Genomic DNA, 18,702 nt, shown 5'->3' with positions numbered 1-18,702 from the left:
ACCGCTCCCGCTCCGGGACCCTCCGGACCACCCGCGGTGACGTCACCGCCACGTCCCTTCCGCCGGAAGCGCCGCTGGAACCCGGAAACACCGACCGGGCTTCCGGGAGGGACCCGGCGGCGGGCCCCGCCCACAGCGGCAGGCCCCCGCCCACAGCGGCAGGCCCCGCCCACAGCGGAGGGACTGAGGGACACACCCCCATGTAGTAGACCACGCCCCCTAACAACAGCCCCCGGCCCCTGGCAACAATCCCCGCCCCTAGAGAAGGTCTCGGACAGGACAGCCCCGCCCCCTGGCAACAAGCTCCGCCCCTGGACAGTGCCTAGAACTGAGCGGCCACACACACAAAAACAAGCCCCGCCCCCGGAGACCGGCTCCGCCCCCTGGTAAGAGTCCCCACCCCCCAGAGACACCCCAAAAACCGAACTGACCCCGCCCCTAGAGAGGGGATGGAGCTGCCACACCCCCAGAGACAGGCCCCGCCCCTGACAACAGGCCCCGCCCCTGGTAACCAGACCCCAACGATCCCCGCCCCCCAGAGCCGCGTGTGACGTCATCAGGAGCGGACAGACAGCGGGGAACAGGAAGCGGCTCCAGGGCCTTTATTGGGGGTCGGGGGGGGGATGAGGGGGGGGTCCCATCGGTACGCGGGGCCCGCTCGGTGGTCCCGGTCCTGGGGGGGGGGTCCCAGTCCTGGGGGCTCCAGCCATGGTGGTCCCAGTAGTGGCGTCCCGGTACTTGGGTGGTCTCGGTGAGGGCGGTCCCAGAACCAGGGTCCTCGTCTCGTGGGGTCCCCGGTGCTGGGAGGGGTCCTGGTCCATGGGGGGGGGGTCTTGGTCCTGGGGGGGTCCCGGAGCGGGTGTTCCCGGCGCGGCGGGGGGGAGGAGGAGGAGGAGGGGGGGGCTGTTCCCGTCTCACTCCTCCCGCTTCTTGTAGTCGCTGAGGTGCGCGAGCACCCAGGCGGCGGGGCCGAGGCAGGACAGGAAGATGGCGGCGAAGCCCACCACGCTCTCCTGGGGGGACACAACCCCGTCAGCCCCCGCCGTGTCCCCCCCGCCCCCTCCCAAGGTCACCCCGCGCGCCCCCCCCCGGGGGCAGGAGGTCCCCGAACCCCCCCCCCGCGCTCACCGCGGCCCCGATGGGGCTTTGCGGCGGCCCCGACACGATGCCGCGCGGGGCCGGGCCGGGCCGGGCCGCGGAGCGAAGGAGGGAGCGGGCGGAGCGGGCGAGCAGCGCGGCGGGCGCCATGGCGGCCGGGCTGTGACGTCACTTCCGCCGGGAGCGCGCGGGACGAGCCCCCTCCGCCAAGGCGGCTTCCGGTCTGTGACGGGAACGCCCCCAGGCGGGCCTGGCCACGCCCATTGCGATGAAGCCACACCCACTGCGATGAAACCACGCCCACACTGCTGAAACCACACCTTTCTCGCAGTGTAACCCCTCCCCGCTCCCCCACAGGCCACGCCCCCGATAGCGATCCACCGCTGCCCTGGGAAGCCCCGCCCAGTGAAATCAGACCACGCCCTCAAACACGGGGGGGGGGGTTCTGGCGCTGAGGCTCCACCCCCCGAACGGGCCACGCCCATCAGAGCCACCGCTGCTCAGGATAAGCTTTGCCTCCTGAGTTCAGGCCACACCCCCCGGCCAGGCCCCACCCCTTAAGCCCAGGCCACGCCCCCGGGGCACATTATTGCCCCCAGTAGGGAACTGGGGGGACAACGGGGGGGGGGACAACTGGGGGGGAGGACAACAGGAGCCCCCAGCCAAAGGTCCATCGTTCTTTATTCGTGACGTACAAACAAACCCGCTGAAAAAACAAAGAAAAAGGAACGAAAACCCAAAAAAAACGGGGCAAAACGCCCCTTCCGGCCCCAAACTTCACCTGTGCTCCCCCCCCTCCCCTCCAGAGGCATTTGGGGGGGGTGAAGGGGGGGTTTGTCACCCGTTTGGGGGGTCCCAGCAGGCCAGGCCACTCCCCCGTGGGCGGGGGGTGGTTTGGGGTGAATTCCCGGGGTTTGGGGGCTCAGTGGCAGCACCCCCCGCAGGGGCCCCCCCCGGGGTGGGGGTCCCCGAACCTGGTGCTGCGGCTCAGGATCTCGTAGGACGAGTCGTCCCCGCAGCAGCCGGACACGCTGGGGGACGTGGGGTCCACCTCGAACCTGGGGGGGGTCAGGAAAGGGGGTTCAACCCCTGGAAAAAGGGGGTTAACTCCCCAAAGGGAGTTTAACCCCCTCCCCAAAAAAGGGAAGTTTGGCCCCCTGAAGAATCGAGGTTTAACCCTCTGAAAAAAACAGTTTGAAACTTCCTAAAAAGGTGTTGAACCCCCCACAAAAGGGGTTTAAAGTCCCCACAAAAGGGGTTGAACCCCCCACAAAAGGGGTTGAACCCCCCATAAAAGGGTTTAAAGTCCCCAAAAAAGGGGTTGAACCCCCCACAAAAGGGGTTGAACCCCCCATAAAAGGGGCTTAAAGTCCCCACAAAAGAGGTTTAACCCCCCATAAAAGGGGTTTAAAATCCCCACAAAAGAGGTTTAACCCCCCATAAAAGGGGTTTAAAATCCCCACAAAAGGGGTTTAAAGTCTCCACAAAAAGGGGTTTAACCCCCCATAAAAGGGGTTTAACCTCTGAAAAAAGCAGTTTAAAATCCCCCAAAAAGGGGTTAACCCCTGAAAAAATGGGGTTTAACCCTCCAAAAAAGGGGGTTCAACCCTCCAAACCAGGGGCTGAACCCCCTGCAGCCGTGGCTGCCCCCCTGCCTGGGGCCGAGGGGCCGAGGGGGGGTCCCGAGCACCCACCTCAGTCTCTGCCCCTGCCCCTCCTGCCCGCGGCGCCCGGCCCCGGCCACTGCAACGACAGTCGGTGCCACAGGGGTTACACCCCCCCCGGGGGGCTTTTGGGGGGCAAAAGGGGCGGGTTTGGGGCAGCAGCACTCACTGCAGGGCCTCCCGGAAGAACTGGAACGCGCCCAGGTTGTGCTTGAACACCGTCAGCATCACCTTCTTCATCTGCGTGCTGGGGGACCCCAAACAGGCTCAGTTCACCCCAAAACAGGCTCAGTTCACCCCAAAACAGGCTCAGTTCACCCCAAAAACAGCTCAGTTCATCCCAAACAGGCTCAGTTCACCCCAAAAACAGCTCAGTTCATCCCAAAAACAGCTCAGTTCACCCCAAACAGGCTCAGTTCACCCCAAACAGGCTCAGTTCATCCCAAACAGGCTCAGTTCACCCCAAAACAGGCTCAGTTCACCCCAAAACTGCCCCAGTTCACCCCAAAAACAGCTCAGTTCACCCCAAAACTGCCCCAGTTCACCCCAAAAACAGCTCAGTTCACCCCAAAAACAGCTCAGTTCACCCCAAACAGGCTCAGTTCATCCCAAAACAGGCTCAGTTCATCCCAAAACAGGCTCAGTTCACCCCAAACAGGCTCAGTTCATCCCAAAACAGGCTCAGTTCACCCCAAACAGGCTCAGTTCACCCCAAAACAGGCTCAGTTCACCCCAAAAACAGCTCAGTTCATCCCAAAAACAGCTCAGTTCACCCCAAACAGGCTCAGTTCACCCCAAAACTGCCCCAGTTCACCCCAAAAACAGCTCAGTTCACCCCAAAACAGGCTCAGTTCACCCCAAACAGGCTCAGTTCACCCCAAAAACAGCTCAGTTCACCCCAAACAGGCTCAGTTCATCCCAAACAGGCTCAGTTCACCCCAAAACTGCCCCAGTTCACCCCGAAACTGCCCCAGTTCACCCCAAAAACAGCTCAGTTCATCCCAAAACAGGCTCAGTTCACCCCAAACAGGCTCAGTTCACCCCAAACAGGCTCAGTTCACCCCAAAACTGCCCCAGTTCACCCCAAAAACAGCTCAGTTCATCCCAAAAACAGCTCAGTTCACCCCAAAAACAGCTCAGTTCACCCCAAAACAGGCTCAGTTCACCCCAAAAACAGCTCAGTTCACCCCAAACAGGCTCAGTTCATCCCAAAAACAGCTCAGTTCATCCCAAACAGGCTCAGTTCACCCCGAAACAGGCTCAGTTCACCCCAAAACAGGCTCAGTTCACCCCAAACAGGCTCAGTTCACCCCAAACAGGCTCAGTTCACCCTGAAACTGCCCCAGTTCACCCCAAAAACAGCTCAGTTCACCCCAAAACAGGCTCAGTTCACCCCAAAACCAGCTCAGTTCACCCCAAAACAGGCTCAGTTCACCCCAAAAACAGCTCAGTTCATCCCAAAACAGGCTCAGTTCACCCCAAACAGGCTCAGTTCACCCCAAACAGGCTCAGTTCACCCCAAAACTGCCCCAGTTCACCCCAAAAACAGCTCAGTTCATCCCAAAACAGGCTCAGTTCACCCCAAAAACAGCTCAGTTCATCCCAAAACAGGCTCAGTTCACCCTGAAACTGCCCCAGTTCACCCCAAAAACAACTCAGTTAACCCCAAACTGGCTCAGTTCACCCCAAAACTGCCCCATTCCACCGCAAACTCACCCCATACCACCCTAACCCCACCCATTCCATCCCAAACCCGCCCCAACCCCACCCATTCCATCCCAAACCCACCCCATTCCACCCCAAACCCTTTCCAACCCTCAAACCCACTCCAAACCCACCCATTCCACCCCAAACTTGCCCCAAACCCCCCCCATTCCCCCCAAACCCCCCCCATTCCCCCCCAAGCCCCCTTCTCTCACCTGTTGGCCACGAGCTGCAGGATCTGGAGCAGGAACTTGCCCAGCCCCCTCCTCCTCACCCGGCTCTCCAGCTGCACCTCGTAACTGTGGGGGACCCCAAAAGCCATGAACGACCCCAAAAGCCATGAATTTCCCCCAGAATTGCCCATTTCCGGGGGTTTTTGCCCCGGCCCAGCACTCACCAGTACAGCACCTCGTAACTGCAGGACCCCAAAAGCCACAACCAACCCCAAAGCCATGAACGACCCCAAAAGCCATGACCAACCCCAAAGCCATGACCAACCCCAAAGCCACGAACGACCCCAAAGCCATGAACGACCCCAAAGCCACAAACAACCCCAAAGCCACAAACAACCCCAAAGCCATGAACAACCCCAAAGCCATGACCAACCCCAAAGCCATGACCAACCCCAAAGCCACGAACGACCCCAAAAACCACGAACGACCCCAAAAGCCACGAACGACCCCAAAGCCATGACCAACCCCAAAAGCTATGACCAACCCCAAAGCCACAAACAACCCCAAAGCCATGACCAACCCCAAAAGCTATGACCAACCCCAAAGCCACAAACAACCCCAAAGCCACGAACGACCCCAAAGCCACGAACGACCCCAAAGCCACGACCAACCCCAAAAGCCATGACCGACCCCAAAGCCATGACCAGCCCCAAAGCCATGAACGACCCCAAAAGCCACGAACAACCCCAGAATTGCCCGTTTCTGGGGGTTTTTGCCCCGGCCCAGCACTCACCAGTACAGCACCTCGTCCCCGGCCTCGACGTCGAAGCGGAAGTGGGAGAAGGCCACGGGGGCCGTGTCGGGGTCGCGGGCCAGGAGGTACCAGGCCCGTTCATCCCGCAGCTCCTCCCGCTTCTCCCGCTCCTTCCAGCCCCACTCGCTCTGCTCGTACCTGGGGGGGGGCGAGAAACGGAGATTTGGGGCAAAAAAAGGGATTTTGGGGCAAAAGAAAGAGATTTTGGGGCAAAAGAAAGAAATTTTGGGGTAAAAAAAAAGGGATTTTGGGGCAAAAGCGAGGTGGGAAATTCACGCACCGCGATTTGGGGAGGGGGGAAAAGAAAATCATAAAGGTTCTTGGGGGGGAAAATAAATCCTGGGGTGAGAGGCCACAGGTTTGGGGAGAAAACCACAAATTCTGGCAGTTTTTGAGGGGGTTGAGATTCCACCGATTTCGGGGGAATTTCCCCCAAATTCGGGGGGAAAATGGGTGGGCACTGGGCGGGGCCAGGGGCCACTGGGAGGTGACAGGGGCCACTGTGAGGGGCCAGGGGCCACTGGGAGGTGACAAATGAGACTGGGAGGGGCCAGGTGGCACTGGGAGGTGACAGGTGGCACTGGGAGGGGCCAGGTGGCACTGGGAGGTGACAGGGGCCACTGGGAGGTGACAGGGGCCACTGGGAGGGGCCAGGTGGCACTGGGAGGTGACAGAGGCCACTGGGAGGTGACTCACAGCGTCTGCATGTTGGCCTTGGTCAGCTCGAAGGCCCAGTCGAGGGTGGAAGGTTCCAGCCCGGAGACGCGTCGGCACTCGATGGACACGTTCAGACTGTGGGAGAACCCAGAGGGGACATGGTGGGGACAGCAGGGACAGGCCTGGGGATACCAGGAACACGGCAGGGAACACTGGGAATACTGGGAGCCATCCCAGGGACGCTGGGAACAGCCCTGGGGACGTGCCAGGGACACCGGGAGGGACCTCAGGGACACTGGGAATGCACCAGTGACACTGGGCAGAGCCTTGGGGACATCGAGGGTACACTGGGGACGTCGGGAACACGTCAGGGACACTGGGAACCATCTCAGGGACACGGGAAAGGGCCTTGGGGACACTCCAGGGACACTGGGAACACGCCAGAGGCACCAGCAACGGCCTCGGGGACACGGGAAATGTGCCGGTGGCACCAGGAATGGCCTCAGGGACACGGGAAACAGTCCTGGGGACACTGGGAATGTGCTGAGGGCACCGGGAACGGCCCCAGGGACACTGGCAGTGGCCCCAGGGACACCCGGAACGGCCTCAGGGATGTTGGGAATGTGCTGAGGACACCGGGAATGGCCCCAGGGATGTCAGGAATACTCTGAGGTCACAGGCAGTGGCCCCAGGGACACCTGGAACGGCCCCAGGGACACCCGGAACACGCCGAAAACACCCGGAATGGCCCCAGGGACACCAGGAATGGCCCCAGGGACACCTGGAACACGCCGAGGACACCGGGAGCGGCCCCAGGGACACCAGGAATGGCCCCAGGGACACCCGGAACACGCCGAGGACACCGGGAGCGGCCCCAGGGACACCAGGAATGGCCCCAGGGACACCCGGAACACGCCGAGAACACCGGGAATGGCCCCAGGGACATCAGGAATACGCTGAGGACACCAGGAATGGCCCCAGGGACACCCGGAACACGCCGAGGACACCGGGAGCGGCCCCCGGGGGGACCCCGGGGAGGGCGGCACTCACCCGTTGCGGTCGTACTTCTTGAACACCGGGAAGGCTTCCAGGGGGTCTTGGAGCTGGAAGAGACCAAAGAGCAGCCGAGAGCCAGCGGGGGCGTGGCGGGTGCCGGCGGTGCCGGGGGGCTCGGCCGCGCTTTGCCGCACTCACTTTGTTGGCGGCGTCGACCTTGGCGCAGACGGCGGCCATGGCCGCGCGCTCCTCCAGCCGCCGCTGCTTCTTCTCCTTGGCCCTGCTCGACTTCCTCTGGGCAAACACACCCCAAAAAAAATAAAAAACAACAGGAGAATCACCCCGAAAGCCCCCGGGGCCGCCGGCGGCGACGCCCGCGCGATTTGCGGGCGCGAGGCCTCCCCGAAATTGGGGGGGGGGGGGGGAGCAAAAAAAAAAAACAACCCTCGTCGTTTTGGGGTAAGAGGCCCGGAATTCTGTCCAGCAAACCCTCCCCCCTACGGTTTGTACCCCCCAGGATTTGGGATTAGGGAAGGAAAGTTTCCCCCTCCTGAGCACCCCCGGGGGCCGCGGCCCCGCTGTCGGTGACGAACCAGAACAATTGAACCTCGCGGGTCTGAACAGCCACAGGTGGGGAAGGGGGGCTGTCCCTAAAGCCTGGCAGAAAAGGGGTTTTTTGGGGTAAAAACCAGCGTTTTGATGAGCACAGAAACTGTTCTGATCACCGGGGGAGTGTTGCCTGAAGAGTTTTGCCCCAAAGTTAATAATCCTTGATTTTATCAATACTTTCACGTTATAATACATATTACACCTAAAGCGTTTGATATAACATACACAACATACATTATACGTGTATAATAACATCCAATATACTTAAGATAAAATATATTGTGTTTATATATCATATTAAAATATATTATGCTTATGTATCGTATTTCTATATATATCAATAAATTATTTCAGGGGTTAAAAGCAGCGTTTTGATGAGGACACGAAACGTTCTTATCACTGGGGGAGCGTTGCCTGAAGAGTTTTGCCCCCAAAGTTAATAACCATTAATTTTATAAGTACTTTCACATTATAATACATATTACATATAACGTGTTTGATATAACATCCACAGCATACATTATAAATATATAACATCCCACATACTTAATATAAAATATGTTACATTTATATATCGTATTTTCTATAAATGCCAATAAATTAACTTGGGGGTTAAAAGCAGCGTTTTTGATGAGCACAGAAACTGTTCTTATCACTGGGGGAGCGTTGTCGCTCAGGGGGTTAAACTTGAGGGGGTTTGCCCCAAAATCTGTGGGGTTTTAGTAAAAGCTGACGGTTGTTGGATGGCACGAGCAGGTGACACCGAGCAGCAGTCGCACAAAGTTATCACTTTTAAATGGTTTTTTCCTGATTTTGAGGAGTTTTGACAGTAGAAATTACCAGTGCCAGGTCTGCTCAGGGCAGCCCCAAATTTGCACAGGATGTCCCAAATTTCCTCACAGGAGCCTCCAGACCCCTCAGAGAGTCCCAAGCATCGTCCTGAGAGCCCCAAATGTCCCAAAACCTCACGAAAGGTCCCAAATCTCCACACGGGAGCCCCAATCCCCTCAGAGAAGCCTCTTATTCCCTCACAGGAGGCCCCTCAGAGCCCCAGAGCCCCAAGAAAGGTCCCAAATCCACTCAGAGCAGCCCCGCATCACCTCCAAGAGCCTCCCCATCCGCTCAGACGGCCCCAAATCCCTGCCAATGGTCCCAAACCTCCACACAGGAGCCCCCGGAACCCCTCAGAGGGTCCCAAACTCTCGAAGGTCCCCAGATCCCCTCATAGTAACCCCCTGTCACCTTACGGGAGCCCCCACACCCTCCCGGACAGCCCCAAACCCCCGCCAAATGTCCCAAATCCCCTCAGAGAATCCCCCGTATCCCCTCACGCCGGGCCGCCACCCCCCCCCCTCACCCTCTCGGACGGCCCCAAACCCGCTCAGGGGCGCCTCGCAGGCCCCGCCCCCGCTGCCTTTCCCCTCAGGCCGAGCCCCCCCCCCCCATCCCCGGGGCGCGGCGCGGCCCCCGCTCACCCCCATAACGGCGTCGGCGGCGGCTCCTCACGGCGCGGGGGGCGCGGGGGGTCTGAGGGGGCGCGCGCGGGGGGCGCCCTATTTGTAGTGGGGGGGGCGGGGAGGGGGGGGGGGGGGGGGGCAGAGAGCCCGCGGGCGGCGGTCAGCGCGCACGCGCGGAGCGGGAAAGGGGCGGGGCGAAGGGAAGGGGAGGCGCACGAGGGGGGGGGCTGCGCGTGCGCGGAGGGGCGGGGGGAGCGCGGTGGGGAGCGGGCTCGTGGCGGCGGCGCGGGGCGCGAAGGCGGCTCGGCGCTGATTGGCTGAGGGAGGCGGGGGGGCGGAGCGGGAGCGCCGGAGACCACGCCCCCTCCCTGCTCTGAGGGGAGAGGGGCCGCCATTGAGGGACCGGGGGGGAACGGAGGGGCCAGAGAGTCCGGGAGGGACCCACAGACCCTGGGACGGTCCCATAGACACCAGTAATGGAACCAAACCCGGGTGTGGAACCAAACCAGACCCTGGTAGGGCCCCATAGACACCACTGCGGAACCAAACCCAGCTCCACAGCTCACAACTCCCAGTACGGACCCACAGCCCCCAGGATGGCCCCACAGACACCAGTACGGACCCACAGACCTGGTATGGCCCCACAGACACCATTATGGATGCACAGAGCCTGGTACAACCCCACAGACACTGGTATGGTCCCACAGACCCTAGTAGCATCCCACAGACAGTGGTATGGGACCAAACCCAGCCCCAGAAACCCCAGTACTGACTCCAGCACAAATGCAGTCCCACAGCCCCGGTACAGCCCCACAGATCCCGGTATGGAACTGAACATGATCCCATAACCCCTGGGATGGCCCCCAGTATGGCCCCACAGACCCCGGTACGGCCCCATAAACACCAGTACAGAAACGAACACAGCCCCACAGCCCCCAGCGTGGCCCCACAGCCTTCGAGACAGTCCTACAGACCCCAGGATGGACCCATAACCCAGCCCTGTGGACCCCAGGGCAGCTCCACAGCCTTCAGTCCACTCCCAGCTCTGCCCCATAACCCTCAGCCTGCCCCCAGCCCTGCCCCACACCCCCGCCATGGGGGCACCCCACACCCCACAGACGCCCCATTGTGAGAACACCCCACACAGAGGGGGGCAATGGGAGGGTTGGAGCCTGTGAGGCTGGGGGGGGGATCTCCACGGCCCCCCTGGCCCCACAGACATCTCTCAGCCCCATAAGAGCCCCCTGACCCCCCCAGCATCCCCTGAGCCCCCCCAGCCCCATAACAACCCCCTGACCCCCCCCATCCCCATAACAGCCCCCTGACCCCCCCAGCATCCCCTGACCCCCCCAGCCCCATAACAGCCCCCTGACCCCCCCCAGCCCCATAACAGCCCCCTGACCCCCCCCAGCCCCATAACAACCCCCTGACCCCCCCAGCATCCCCTGACCCCCCCCAGCCCCATAACAACCCCCTGACCCCCCCCAGCCCCATAACAGCCCCCTGACATCCCCAGCCACCCCCTGATCCCCCCCAGCCCCATAACAACCCCCTGACCCCCCCAGCATCCCCTGAGCCCCCCTAGCCCAATAACAACCCCCTGATCCCCCCCAGCCCCATAACAGCCCCCTGACCCCCCCTCACACTTTGTCCCCCCGCTGCCCCCGGGCCCTTTGTTGCCCCCCAGCCCCACACCGGGGGGGTTGTGACGGTGACACGACCCCCCCCTTCCCCACGCTGAGGGTCCCGGCCCCGCGCCCCCCCCCCCCCCCCCCGGCGAGGCCGTGCCCCCCCCCCCGATCCGCCGCGGAGGGGTACGGGGGGCGGGGGGGCCGTGCTGAGGCCGCGGGAGCTGGAACTACTTTGGCACCGGGAGGCGGCGGGAGCGGCCGGCGGCGCTTTGTGTGGGCTCGGGACCCCCCGACCGCCCCCCGACCGCGCCCGCCCGCCCCTCCCTCCGCCCCCCCTCAGCTTTGCCCCCCATTTCGGGGGGTGCCCCCTCCTCCTTTCGGCGACCCTTCCGCCCCCCACCGCGTCCCACCTCCCCTCCCCAAATTCCCACGCCCCCTCCCCAAATCCCCGGGGCCGGGTTAAAGTTTGGCGAGGGGCTGCGGGGCTCAGCCCACCCCCCGCACCCAGCGGGGCCTCCAGGGGTCCCCCCGGGGGTCTGGGGGGGTCCCCGGCGCTCCCCCCCCCCCGCCCCGGCGATGCCGTCGGTGATGGAGAAGCCCTCGGGGATCCTGTCCCGCAGCCGGGCCAAGGCGGGGGCGGCCGCGGGACCCCCCCCCTCGGAGGACGAGGCCAGCGAGGACGAGCACGCCCACGGTGAGTGCCCCCCCCCGCCCCCAAACACCCCCACGTGTGCCCCCCCCCCCACCTGCGCGACCCCCCGCCCCCCAAACACCCCCCCGGGTGGGTGTCCGACCCCCCCCCCAGACGGGACTCGCGTTCACCCCACGTGTTTGGGGGGGGGGGGCTGCGCTCACGTCACCCCCCCTGCGCCCCCTCCGCCCCCCGTGGGGGTTCGGGTGGGTGGGGGGGACACCCGGGGACATGGAGGGGGGAACAAAGCCCCGTCCCCATTGTCCCCGGCCGCCCGCGTGTGCGCGGCCGCAGCTTTGTTCGCCGGCGGGGAGGGGGCTCGGACGCGACCCCCCCCACCTCGCGCACACCCCCCCGGGGGGGAGGGGGGGCCGGTGGAGACCCTCCCCGTTAACCCCCGCCCCCCCTCGTGCCCCCCCCAGACAGCATGATCCGGGTGGGCGCCGATTACCAGGCGGTGATTCCCGACTGCAAACCAGGTAAGGGAGGGGCTGGGGGAGGGGGGGAGTTAGAAGGGGGGATTTGGGGGGTGTCCCCCCCCCCCTCTGAGCCCCTGTTTGCCCCCCCCCAGAGAGCCCCGCTCGGTACAGCAACAAGGAGCTCAAGGGGATGCTGGTCTGGGCCCCCAACCACTGTGTGTCTGATGCCAAACGTGAGCCCCCCTTCGGCACCCCGGGGTGTTCCTGGGGGGGGGATGTGGAGTGTCCCCCACGCCCGACCCCCCCTTTACCCCCTGGCCCCCCCTCTGCCTCCCCCCAACCTCCCCTTTACCCTCCCGACCTCCCCATGAACCCCCAACATCCCTTTTATGCCCCTCAACCTCCCCTTTTACCCCTCAACCCCCCCCTTTTGCCCCCCCCCAACTGCCCCTTTGCCCCCCAACCTTTCCTCTCCCCCCCCCCCATCTCCTCTATGCCCCTGGAACCTTCCTTTTACCCCAACCCCTTTTTACCTTCCCAAACCCTCTTTATCCCCGTTTTACCCCCCTTTAACTCTCCCACCCCCCCTTTTTACCCCCCAAACCCCACCTTTACACCCCCAACACCCCTTTTACCCCCACAGCCCCCCCCCAAACCCCTCACAACCCCCCCAAACCCCTCACAGCTGCCCCCTTTGCCCCCCCAGTGGACAGGTACATCGCCATGGCCAAGGACAAGCACGGCTACAACATCGAGCAGGTACCGGGTGTGCCCCCCCAGACCCCCCCAGCCCCCCCCAGCCCCCCCCAGCTCCCCTCCTGACCCCCCCCGTGCCCCCCCAGGCCCTGGGGATGCTGCTGTGGCACAAACACGACGTGGAGAAGTCCCTGGCCGACCTGGCCAACTTCACGCCCTTCCCGGACGAGTGGACGGTGGAGGACAAGGTGCTGTTCGAGCAGGCCTTCAGCTTCCACGGCAAGAGCTTCGCCCGCATCCAGCAGATGGTGAGACCCCCCCCCAAATAAAAACCTGCCCCCCCAAAGCCCTGCCCCCCACCCCCGAGGGCTCAGCAACCCCCCCTGCCCCGGGGGGTGGGTCCAGATCCAGCTCCTCGGGACCCTGAGGGGGAGGGAAAGGGGGGGGTCGTTGTCCCCGTGGGACCCCTGGGGTGTCACTGGGGGGAGTTTGGGGAGGGGGAGGTGGCACGGAATGCCCCCCCCCCCTCCAGCAGTGAGAGGTGGTACGTGCCACCCCCTGAAGTCCCTCCTGCAGAGGATGGTACGTGCCACCCCCTGCCCCCCCATAGGGGATGGTACATGCCAGCCTGACCCCCCCCAGGAGATGGTTTGTGCACCTGACTCCCCCCCATAGGGGATGGTTTGTGCCACCCTGACCCCCCCCCGGGGTTGGTATGTGCCACCCTGACCCCCCCCAATAGGGAATGGTGGTTTGTGCCACTCTGACCCCCCCCCCCCGGGGTTGGTATGTGCCACCCTGACCCCCTCCAATAGGGGATGGTTTGTGCCACCCTGACCCCCCCCAGGGGATGGTTTGTGCCACCCTCTGACCCCCCCCATACTGGTGGTACATGCCACCCTGACCCCACCCCCAGTGGTGCCACCTGCTCCCCCCCCCCATTTCTGGGGGTTCCCCCCCAATTTTTTGGGTCCTTGACCCCCCCCCCCGCCATCTCCATGGGCTCCCCCCCATCTCCCCCCTCTGTTTACGGCCCCCCCCCCCCCATTTCTGGGGGGTTTCCCCTCCTTTTCTGTGGGTTTGCCACCCACTCCCCACCCCCCATTTCTCAGGGGTCTTCCCTCCCCTGCCCCCCCCATTTACAGGGGTGACCCCCCCTCCTTTACCTCACACCCTATTTTTAGGACCAACCACCCCAAAACTCACCCTGTGCCCCCAAAACTCCCCTCACACGCCCCAGACTGCCCCCGTGCCCCCCAGACTGACCCTGTGCCCCCCCGTGCCCCCCAGCTCCCGGACAAGCTCATTCCCAGCCTGGTCAAGTACTATTACTCCTGGAAGAAGACCCGGTCCCGCACCAGCGTCATGGATCGCCAGGCCCGGCGCCTGCTGGGGCGGCGCGACCGCGACGACAGGTGGGGACCCCCCAAACCCCCCAAAACCACCCCAGAACCCCCCAAACCACCCCAAAACCACCCCAAACCACCCCAAAACCACCCCAAAACCACCCCAAACCACCCCCAAAACCACCCCAAAACCACCCCAAAACCACCCCCAAAACCACCCAAAACCACACACCAAAACCACCCCCAAAACCCCCCCAAAACCACCCCAAAACCACCCCCAAAACCACCCCCAAAACCACCCCTGCACCCCCCAGCAGCCCCCTGACCCCCACAGCCACCCCCCAGCCCCGGAACAGCCCCCTGACCCCCCCAGCCCCATAAGAGCACCCAACCCCCCCCAACCACCCTGTGACCCCACAGCCACCCCCCAAACCTGTAACAGCCCCCTGGCTCCCCCCCCAGCAGCTTCCTGAGCCCCCCAAGCCCCCCCTGAGCCTCCAAACCTGTAACAGCCCCCTGGCTCCCCCCCCAGCAGCTCCCTGACCCCCCCAAGCCCCCCCTGAGCCCCCCAAACCCCAGCTCACCTTCCCCCCCCCCCCCCAGCAACGATGAGACCGACGAGCACCGACCCCCCCCCGACGGGGACACGGAGCCCACAGACCCCAAAAAAGAGGTTTGGGGGGGCTGGGAAGGGGCGAGGGGGGGGCCACAGGGAGAGGTTTGGGGGGGGACAGAGGGGAAGGTTTGGGGGGCACAAGGGGGGGGGTTGGGGGTGTTTTGCAGGGCCAGAGGTTGAACTTTGAAGGGTTCAGGGGGCACGGGTTGAACTGTGGGGGGCTTGGGGGGGGCACAGGTTGAAGTTTGGGAGGGTTTAGGGGGCACAGGGCGAGGTTTGGGTGGTTTGGGGGGGGCACAGGTTGAACTATGGGGGTTTTGGGGGGGAAACAGGGGGAGGTTTGGAGGACACAGATGGAACTTTGGGTGGTTTGAGGGGGGGCACAGGTTGAAGTTTCGGAGGGTTCGGGGGGGGGCACAGGCCAAACTTGGGGGGGCTGGGGGGGCACAGGTGGATCCCTGGGGCAGTCGGGGGGTGTCTGGATCAGTCCCTGTCCCCCCCCCCCTCCCCGAACCCCCCCGGCAGCCCCCGTGCCCGCGGGCGGGGCCGCGCAAGGAGCCGCAGTACCGGCACCACCCCCCCCTGCGGCAGCGGCGCCGCCCCCCCCGCGGGATGCGCCTGAGCCGCGAGGACGTGGCCGAGGTGACGGCCAACCCCGACCTGGGGGCGCGCGCCCTGCGCCAGCTCGACTGCCAGCTCGTGGCACTCAAACGGCAGGTAACCCCCCCCGGGACCCCCGCAGCACCCCCAGGGCCGGGGGGATGAGGGGTGAGCCATCACACCCCCCCGGGACCCCCGGAGCACCCCCAGGGCCGGGGGGATGAGGGGTGAGCCATCACACCCCCCCGGGACCCCCGGAGCACCCCCAGGGCCGGGGGGATGAGGGGTGAGCCATCACACCCCCCCGGGACCCCCGGAGCACCCCCAGGGCTGGGGGGATGAGGAGTGAACCATCACACCCCCCCGGGACCCCCGGAGCACCCCCAGGGCCGGGGGGATGAGGAGTGAACCATCACACCCCCCCGGGACCCCCGGAGCACTCCCAGGGCTGGGGGGGCAGGGGGTGAATCCTCTCACCCCCCTGGGACCCCCAGAGTGCACTCCGAGGGGAGGGGCAGGGGGTGAGCCCTCACACCCCCCCCGGGACCCCCAGAGTGCACTCAGAGGGGGGGGGGCAGGGGGTGAGCCCTCACACCCCTCCCGGGACCCCCAGAGTGCACTCAGAGCTGGGGGGTCAGGGGTGAGCCCTCACACCCCCCCAGGTCCTGGGGTGACCCTCCCAGCCCCCCCTGAGTGCCGGGGGGTGTGGGGGGACCCCTCAGCCCCCCCCAGATCCTGGGGTGACCCTCCCAGCCCCCCCCGAGTGCCGGGGGGTGTGGGGGGACCCCTCAGCCCCCCCGTTCCCCGGGTGCCCCCCGCAGGTGCAGCGGATCAAGCAGATCAACAGCGGGCTCAGGCAGGCGCTGGACGGGGGCCTGGAGGGGCTGAGGCCCCCCGAGGTGGGTCCCCATGGGGGGGTCCCCGTGGGGTCCCGGCGTTGTCCCCATGTGCCCCACGGTGTCCTGTCCCCCCCCACGGAGCCCCACGTGCCCCAGGGCTTCCTGCTGTTCCCCCCCAGTGTCCCCAATTCCCTGGGATGCCCCTGCTTGTCCCACGTTGTCCCCACATTGTCCCCACATTGTCCCCACAGTGTCCTGTCCTGTCCTAAAGACCCCCCCCGGTGTCCCCGTGTGCCCCCCGTGTCCTGCCTTGCCCCACGCTGTCACATCCACGCCCCACGGTGTCCCCACAGTGTCCCCACAGTGTCCTGTCCTGCCCCACAGCGTCCCACCTGCCCCGAGGGTGTCCCCCTGACCCCCCCACGTCCCTCTGTGCCCCCAAATCTCCCCCTCCCCCCCTGCAGGGCAACGGCAAGTTCAGCTCCCGCTGGACGACGGACGAGCAGCTGCTGGTGGTGCAGGGTGAGTGTCCTCCTTACCCTCGTTAACCTCATTAACCTCATTAACACCCTCAGCCCTTGTGACCCTCATGTCCCCTCTGGGTCCCTCCGTGTCCCTCATTTCCCACCACGGCCTCCCAGCCCTCGCTCCCCCGTGTCCCTTGTGACCCCCCGTGTCCCCCCACCCCTGTCCCCTCATGTCCCCTCGGTCCTCACTCCTGACACCCCCCCCTGACCCCCCCTGTGTCCCCCAGCCCTGACCCCCTGACCCCCCATGTCCCCCCAGCCCTGACCTCCTGACCCCCCAAGTCCCCCCAGCCCTGACCCCCCCGTCCCCCCGTATCCCCCCATCTCCCCCCGTGTCCCCCCATGTCCCCCCAGCCCTGACCCCTCATGTCCCCCCGTGTCCCCCCACATCCCCCGTGTCCCCCCAGCCCTGACCCCCCGTGTCCCCCCAGCCCTGCGCCGCTACGGCCGCGATTTCCCGGCGGTGGCCGCGGTTCTGGGGAACAAAACGGCCGCTCAGGTTCGGAGCTTCGTGTTGGGGCCCCCGGCGCCGCCTCGGCCTCGAGCGGCTCCTGCGGGAGCGGCAGCGCCGGGGGGAGCCCCCCACGGCCCCCCCGGGGGAGGGGGACGACGATGAGGAGGTGAGGAGGGGCCGGGCTGGGCTGGAGGGGGGGCTTGTCCTGGCCCCGGGCACCGTCCCCGTCCTGATCCTGGCCCTGATCCCAGTCCCAGCCCTGCTCCCAGCCCTGATCCCAGCCCTGCTCCCAGTCCCGGTCCCAGCCCTGCTCCCAGTCCCAGGCTGGGCCCACGTTCCAGTCTATCCTCTGATCCTGACCCCGCCCCATCGGTCCTGGCCCACCCCCAAACACACCATGGCCCTGCCCCACACTTTGACTCCACCCACAATCCACACATGGCCCTGCCCACACCCTGCCCCACCCCACAGTAGCCACACCCTGTCCAAGCCCTGCCCAAGCCCCACCTACCCCTGCCCCACCCTGCCCAAGCCCCACCCACCCCTGCCCACACCCTGCCCCATCCAAGCCCCGCCCCTCACCCCTCTCTCTCCCACAGGTGCAGATCACAGGGGTCTCCCGCCCGGCCCCGCCCCCTCCACCCACCTCGGCCCCACCCCCCCATCGCGGCCGCTGCCCCATCGCGGCCACCAGCCCCGCCCCCTCTGCTGCGCCCGGCCCCGCCCCCGGCCCCACCCCCTCGGCCCCTCCCGCGGCCGCCGCCTCCGCTGCAGCCGGGCCGGGCCCCGCCCCCTCTGCTCGGCCCCGCCCACAGCACCCGGCCCCGCCCCCCCACCGCTGGACACGCCCCCCCACGCTGAGCGCCCCCTGCTGGGCCGGGGGACTCGCGGCTCCCGGGGGGTTCTGGGGGGTCCCGGGACTTTTCGGGGGGTCCCGGGGGGTGGGGAGGGGCCCGTTTGCAATAAAGGTATTTTACTAGAGAGGCTGCGAGTGCCGGGGGCACCGGGAGGGGCACTGGGGGTACTGGGAACCGGGGGCCATACTGGGAGCACTGGTCAGTACTGGGAGCACTGGTCAGTACTGGGAGCGCCACTCAAAGGCAACGGATCTTTCTGGAAAGTTTTTAATTAGAACCTGGAAAATCCACCGCGGAGGGGGTGTGGCCAGGGGCGTGGCCACAGCTCAGCCCCTCCCCTGGGCATGTCCCCACCCCTCCGGCCGGGGGCGGGGCTACAGCAGGTCAAAATTTGGGGGTGGGGGGGCGACCCCCGGGAGCAGCAGCGGCCCCGCCCCTCCCCCCCGGGGCCTTCCTGAGTGCGGGGGGAGGGGCCGGGGGACACCCCGGGGGGGAGGGGCACGAGGGGACACCCCATATCCCCACAGAGGGGGGGGACTCCCATAAGGCCACCTGGGGGGGGCCCTGGGAGGGGACTGTCCCCATGTCCCCCCCCCATAAGGCTCGGGACGTCCCTGGGGGTCACCCAGGATGTCCCCAGGTGACCCAGGATGTCCCCACGTGGCCCTGGGCCATCCCCAGCTGTCCCCAAGTCTTCTCGAGGTCCCTGATCCACCCACGATGTCCCCGGGACCCCTCAGAACGTCCCCACAGGGCCCAGCTCCAGCCCAGATGTCCCCAGAGGTCCCTGGACCACCCAGGACATCCCCCCACCCTCAGGAGGACCTTGTCACCTCCCCCCAAGAAGATCCCCA

The 18,702-nt window shown here is 65.3% G+C and overlaps 3 protein-coding genes across 5 annotated transcripts; 1 reads left to right on the top strand and 2 right to left on the bottom strand.

Annotated features, from left to right (window-relative positions):
- Positions 1-541: 541 nt before the first annotated feature.
- Positions 542-1,583, bottom strand: LOC127466033 (basic proline-rich protein-like). Its single transcript, XM_051776633.1, has 3 exons — positions 1,571-1,583; positions 1,129-1,348; positions 542-1,013 (listed from the first exon to the last, which is right to left on the bottom strand). Exons 1-3 carry the CDS (start codon positions 1,581-1,583, stop codon positions 557-559), a joined length of 690 nt encoding a protein of 229 aa, XP_051632593.1. The 3' UTR covers positions 542-556.
- A 178-nt stretch (positions 1,584-1,761) lies between these two features.
- NAA40 (N-alpha-acetyltransferase 40, NatD catalytic subunit) lies at positions 1,762-9,353 on the bottom strand. Of its 3 annotated transcripts, none has more exons than XM_051776637.1 (9): positions 9,191-9,353; positions 7,305-7,400; positions 7,161-7,213; positions 6,150-6,245; positions 5,433-5,591; positions 4,682-4,765; positions 2,932-3,009; positions 2,793-2,841; positions 1,762-2,156 (listed from the first exon to the last, which is right to left on the bottom strand). In XM_051776637.1, the coding sequence occupies exons 1-9, from the start codon at positions 9,194-9,196 to the stop codon at positions 1,779-1,781; spliced, it is 999 nt and encodes a 332-aa protein (XP_051632597.1). In that variant the 5' UTR covers positions 9,197-9,353; the 3' UTR covers positions 1,762-1,778. The 3 variants fall into 3 exon arrangements, with proteins under 3 accessions (XP_051632597.1, XP_051632598.1, XP_051632599.1); XM_051776638.1 differs by lacking the exon at positions 9,191-9,353 and adding an exon at positions 9,073-9,095; XM_051776639.1 differs by lacking the exon at positions 2,793-2,841 and having other exon boundaries at positions 1,883-2,156; positions 9,191-9,352.
- A 1,952-nt stretch (positions 9,354-11,305) lies between these two features.
- Positions 11,306-18,492, top strand: LOC127466032 (REST corepressor 2-like). The gene is given in 14 exon segments (XM_051776632.1): positions 11,306-11,497; positions 11,917-11,973; positions 12,066-12,146; positions 12,620-12,672; positions 12,756-12,917; positions 13,900-14,024; positions 14,559-14,628; positions 15,097-15,288; positions 15,993-16,070; positions 16,475-16,532; positions 16,969-17,054; positions 17,056-17,157; positions 17,591-17,769; positions 18,450-18,492. Coding segments are annotated over 14 exon segments (1,404 nt in total). The 5' UTR covers positions 11,306-11,379.
- Positions 18,493-18,702: the final 210 nt, after the last annotated feature.

This window comes from Manacus candei, unplaced genomic scaffold (assembly GCF_025592945.1).
Source record: "Manacus candei isolate 608988 ecotype Guabito, Panama unplaced genomic scaffold, ASM2559294v1 h1tg000570l, whole genome shotgun sequence".
Classification (NCBI taxonomy): Eukaryota; Metazoa; Chordata; class Aves; order Passeriformes; family Pipridae; genus Manacus; species Manacus candei.
The sequence above is the reverse complement of the archived record's forward strand: the minus strand, read 5'-3'. Positions and strand labels throughout refer to the sequence as shown.

What these genes read in the sequence shown, in the direction of transcription:
- LOC127466033 (XM_051776633.1), bottom strand. An exon ending in AAAGCCCCATCGGGGCCGCG is followed by an intron (nt 1,014 to 1,128) that starts GTGAGCGCGGGG and finishes GTGTCCCCCCAG; the next exon opens with GAGAGCGTGGTGGGCTTCGC.
- NAA40 (XM_051776637.1), bottom strand. An exon ending in AGGTCGACGCCGCCAACAAA is followed by an intron (nt 7,214 to 7,304) that starts GTGAGTGCGGCA and finishes GGTCTCTTCCAG; the next exon opens with CTCCAAGACCCCCTGGAAGC. An exon ending in CTGCAGCTCGTGGCCAACAG is followed by an intron (nt 3,010 to 4,681) that starts GTGAGAGAAGGG and finishes GGGGTCCCCCAG; the next exon opens with CACGCAGATGAAGAAGGTGA.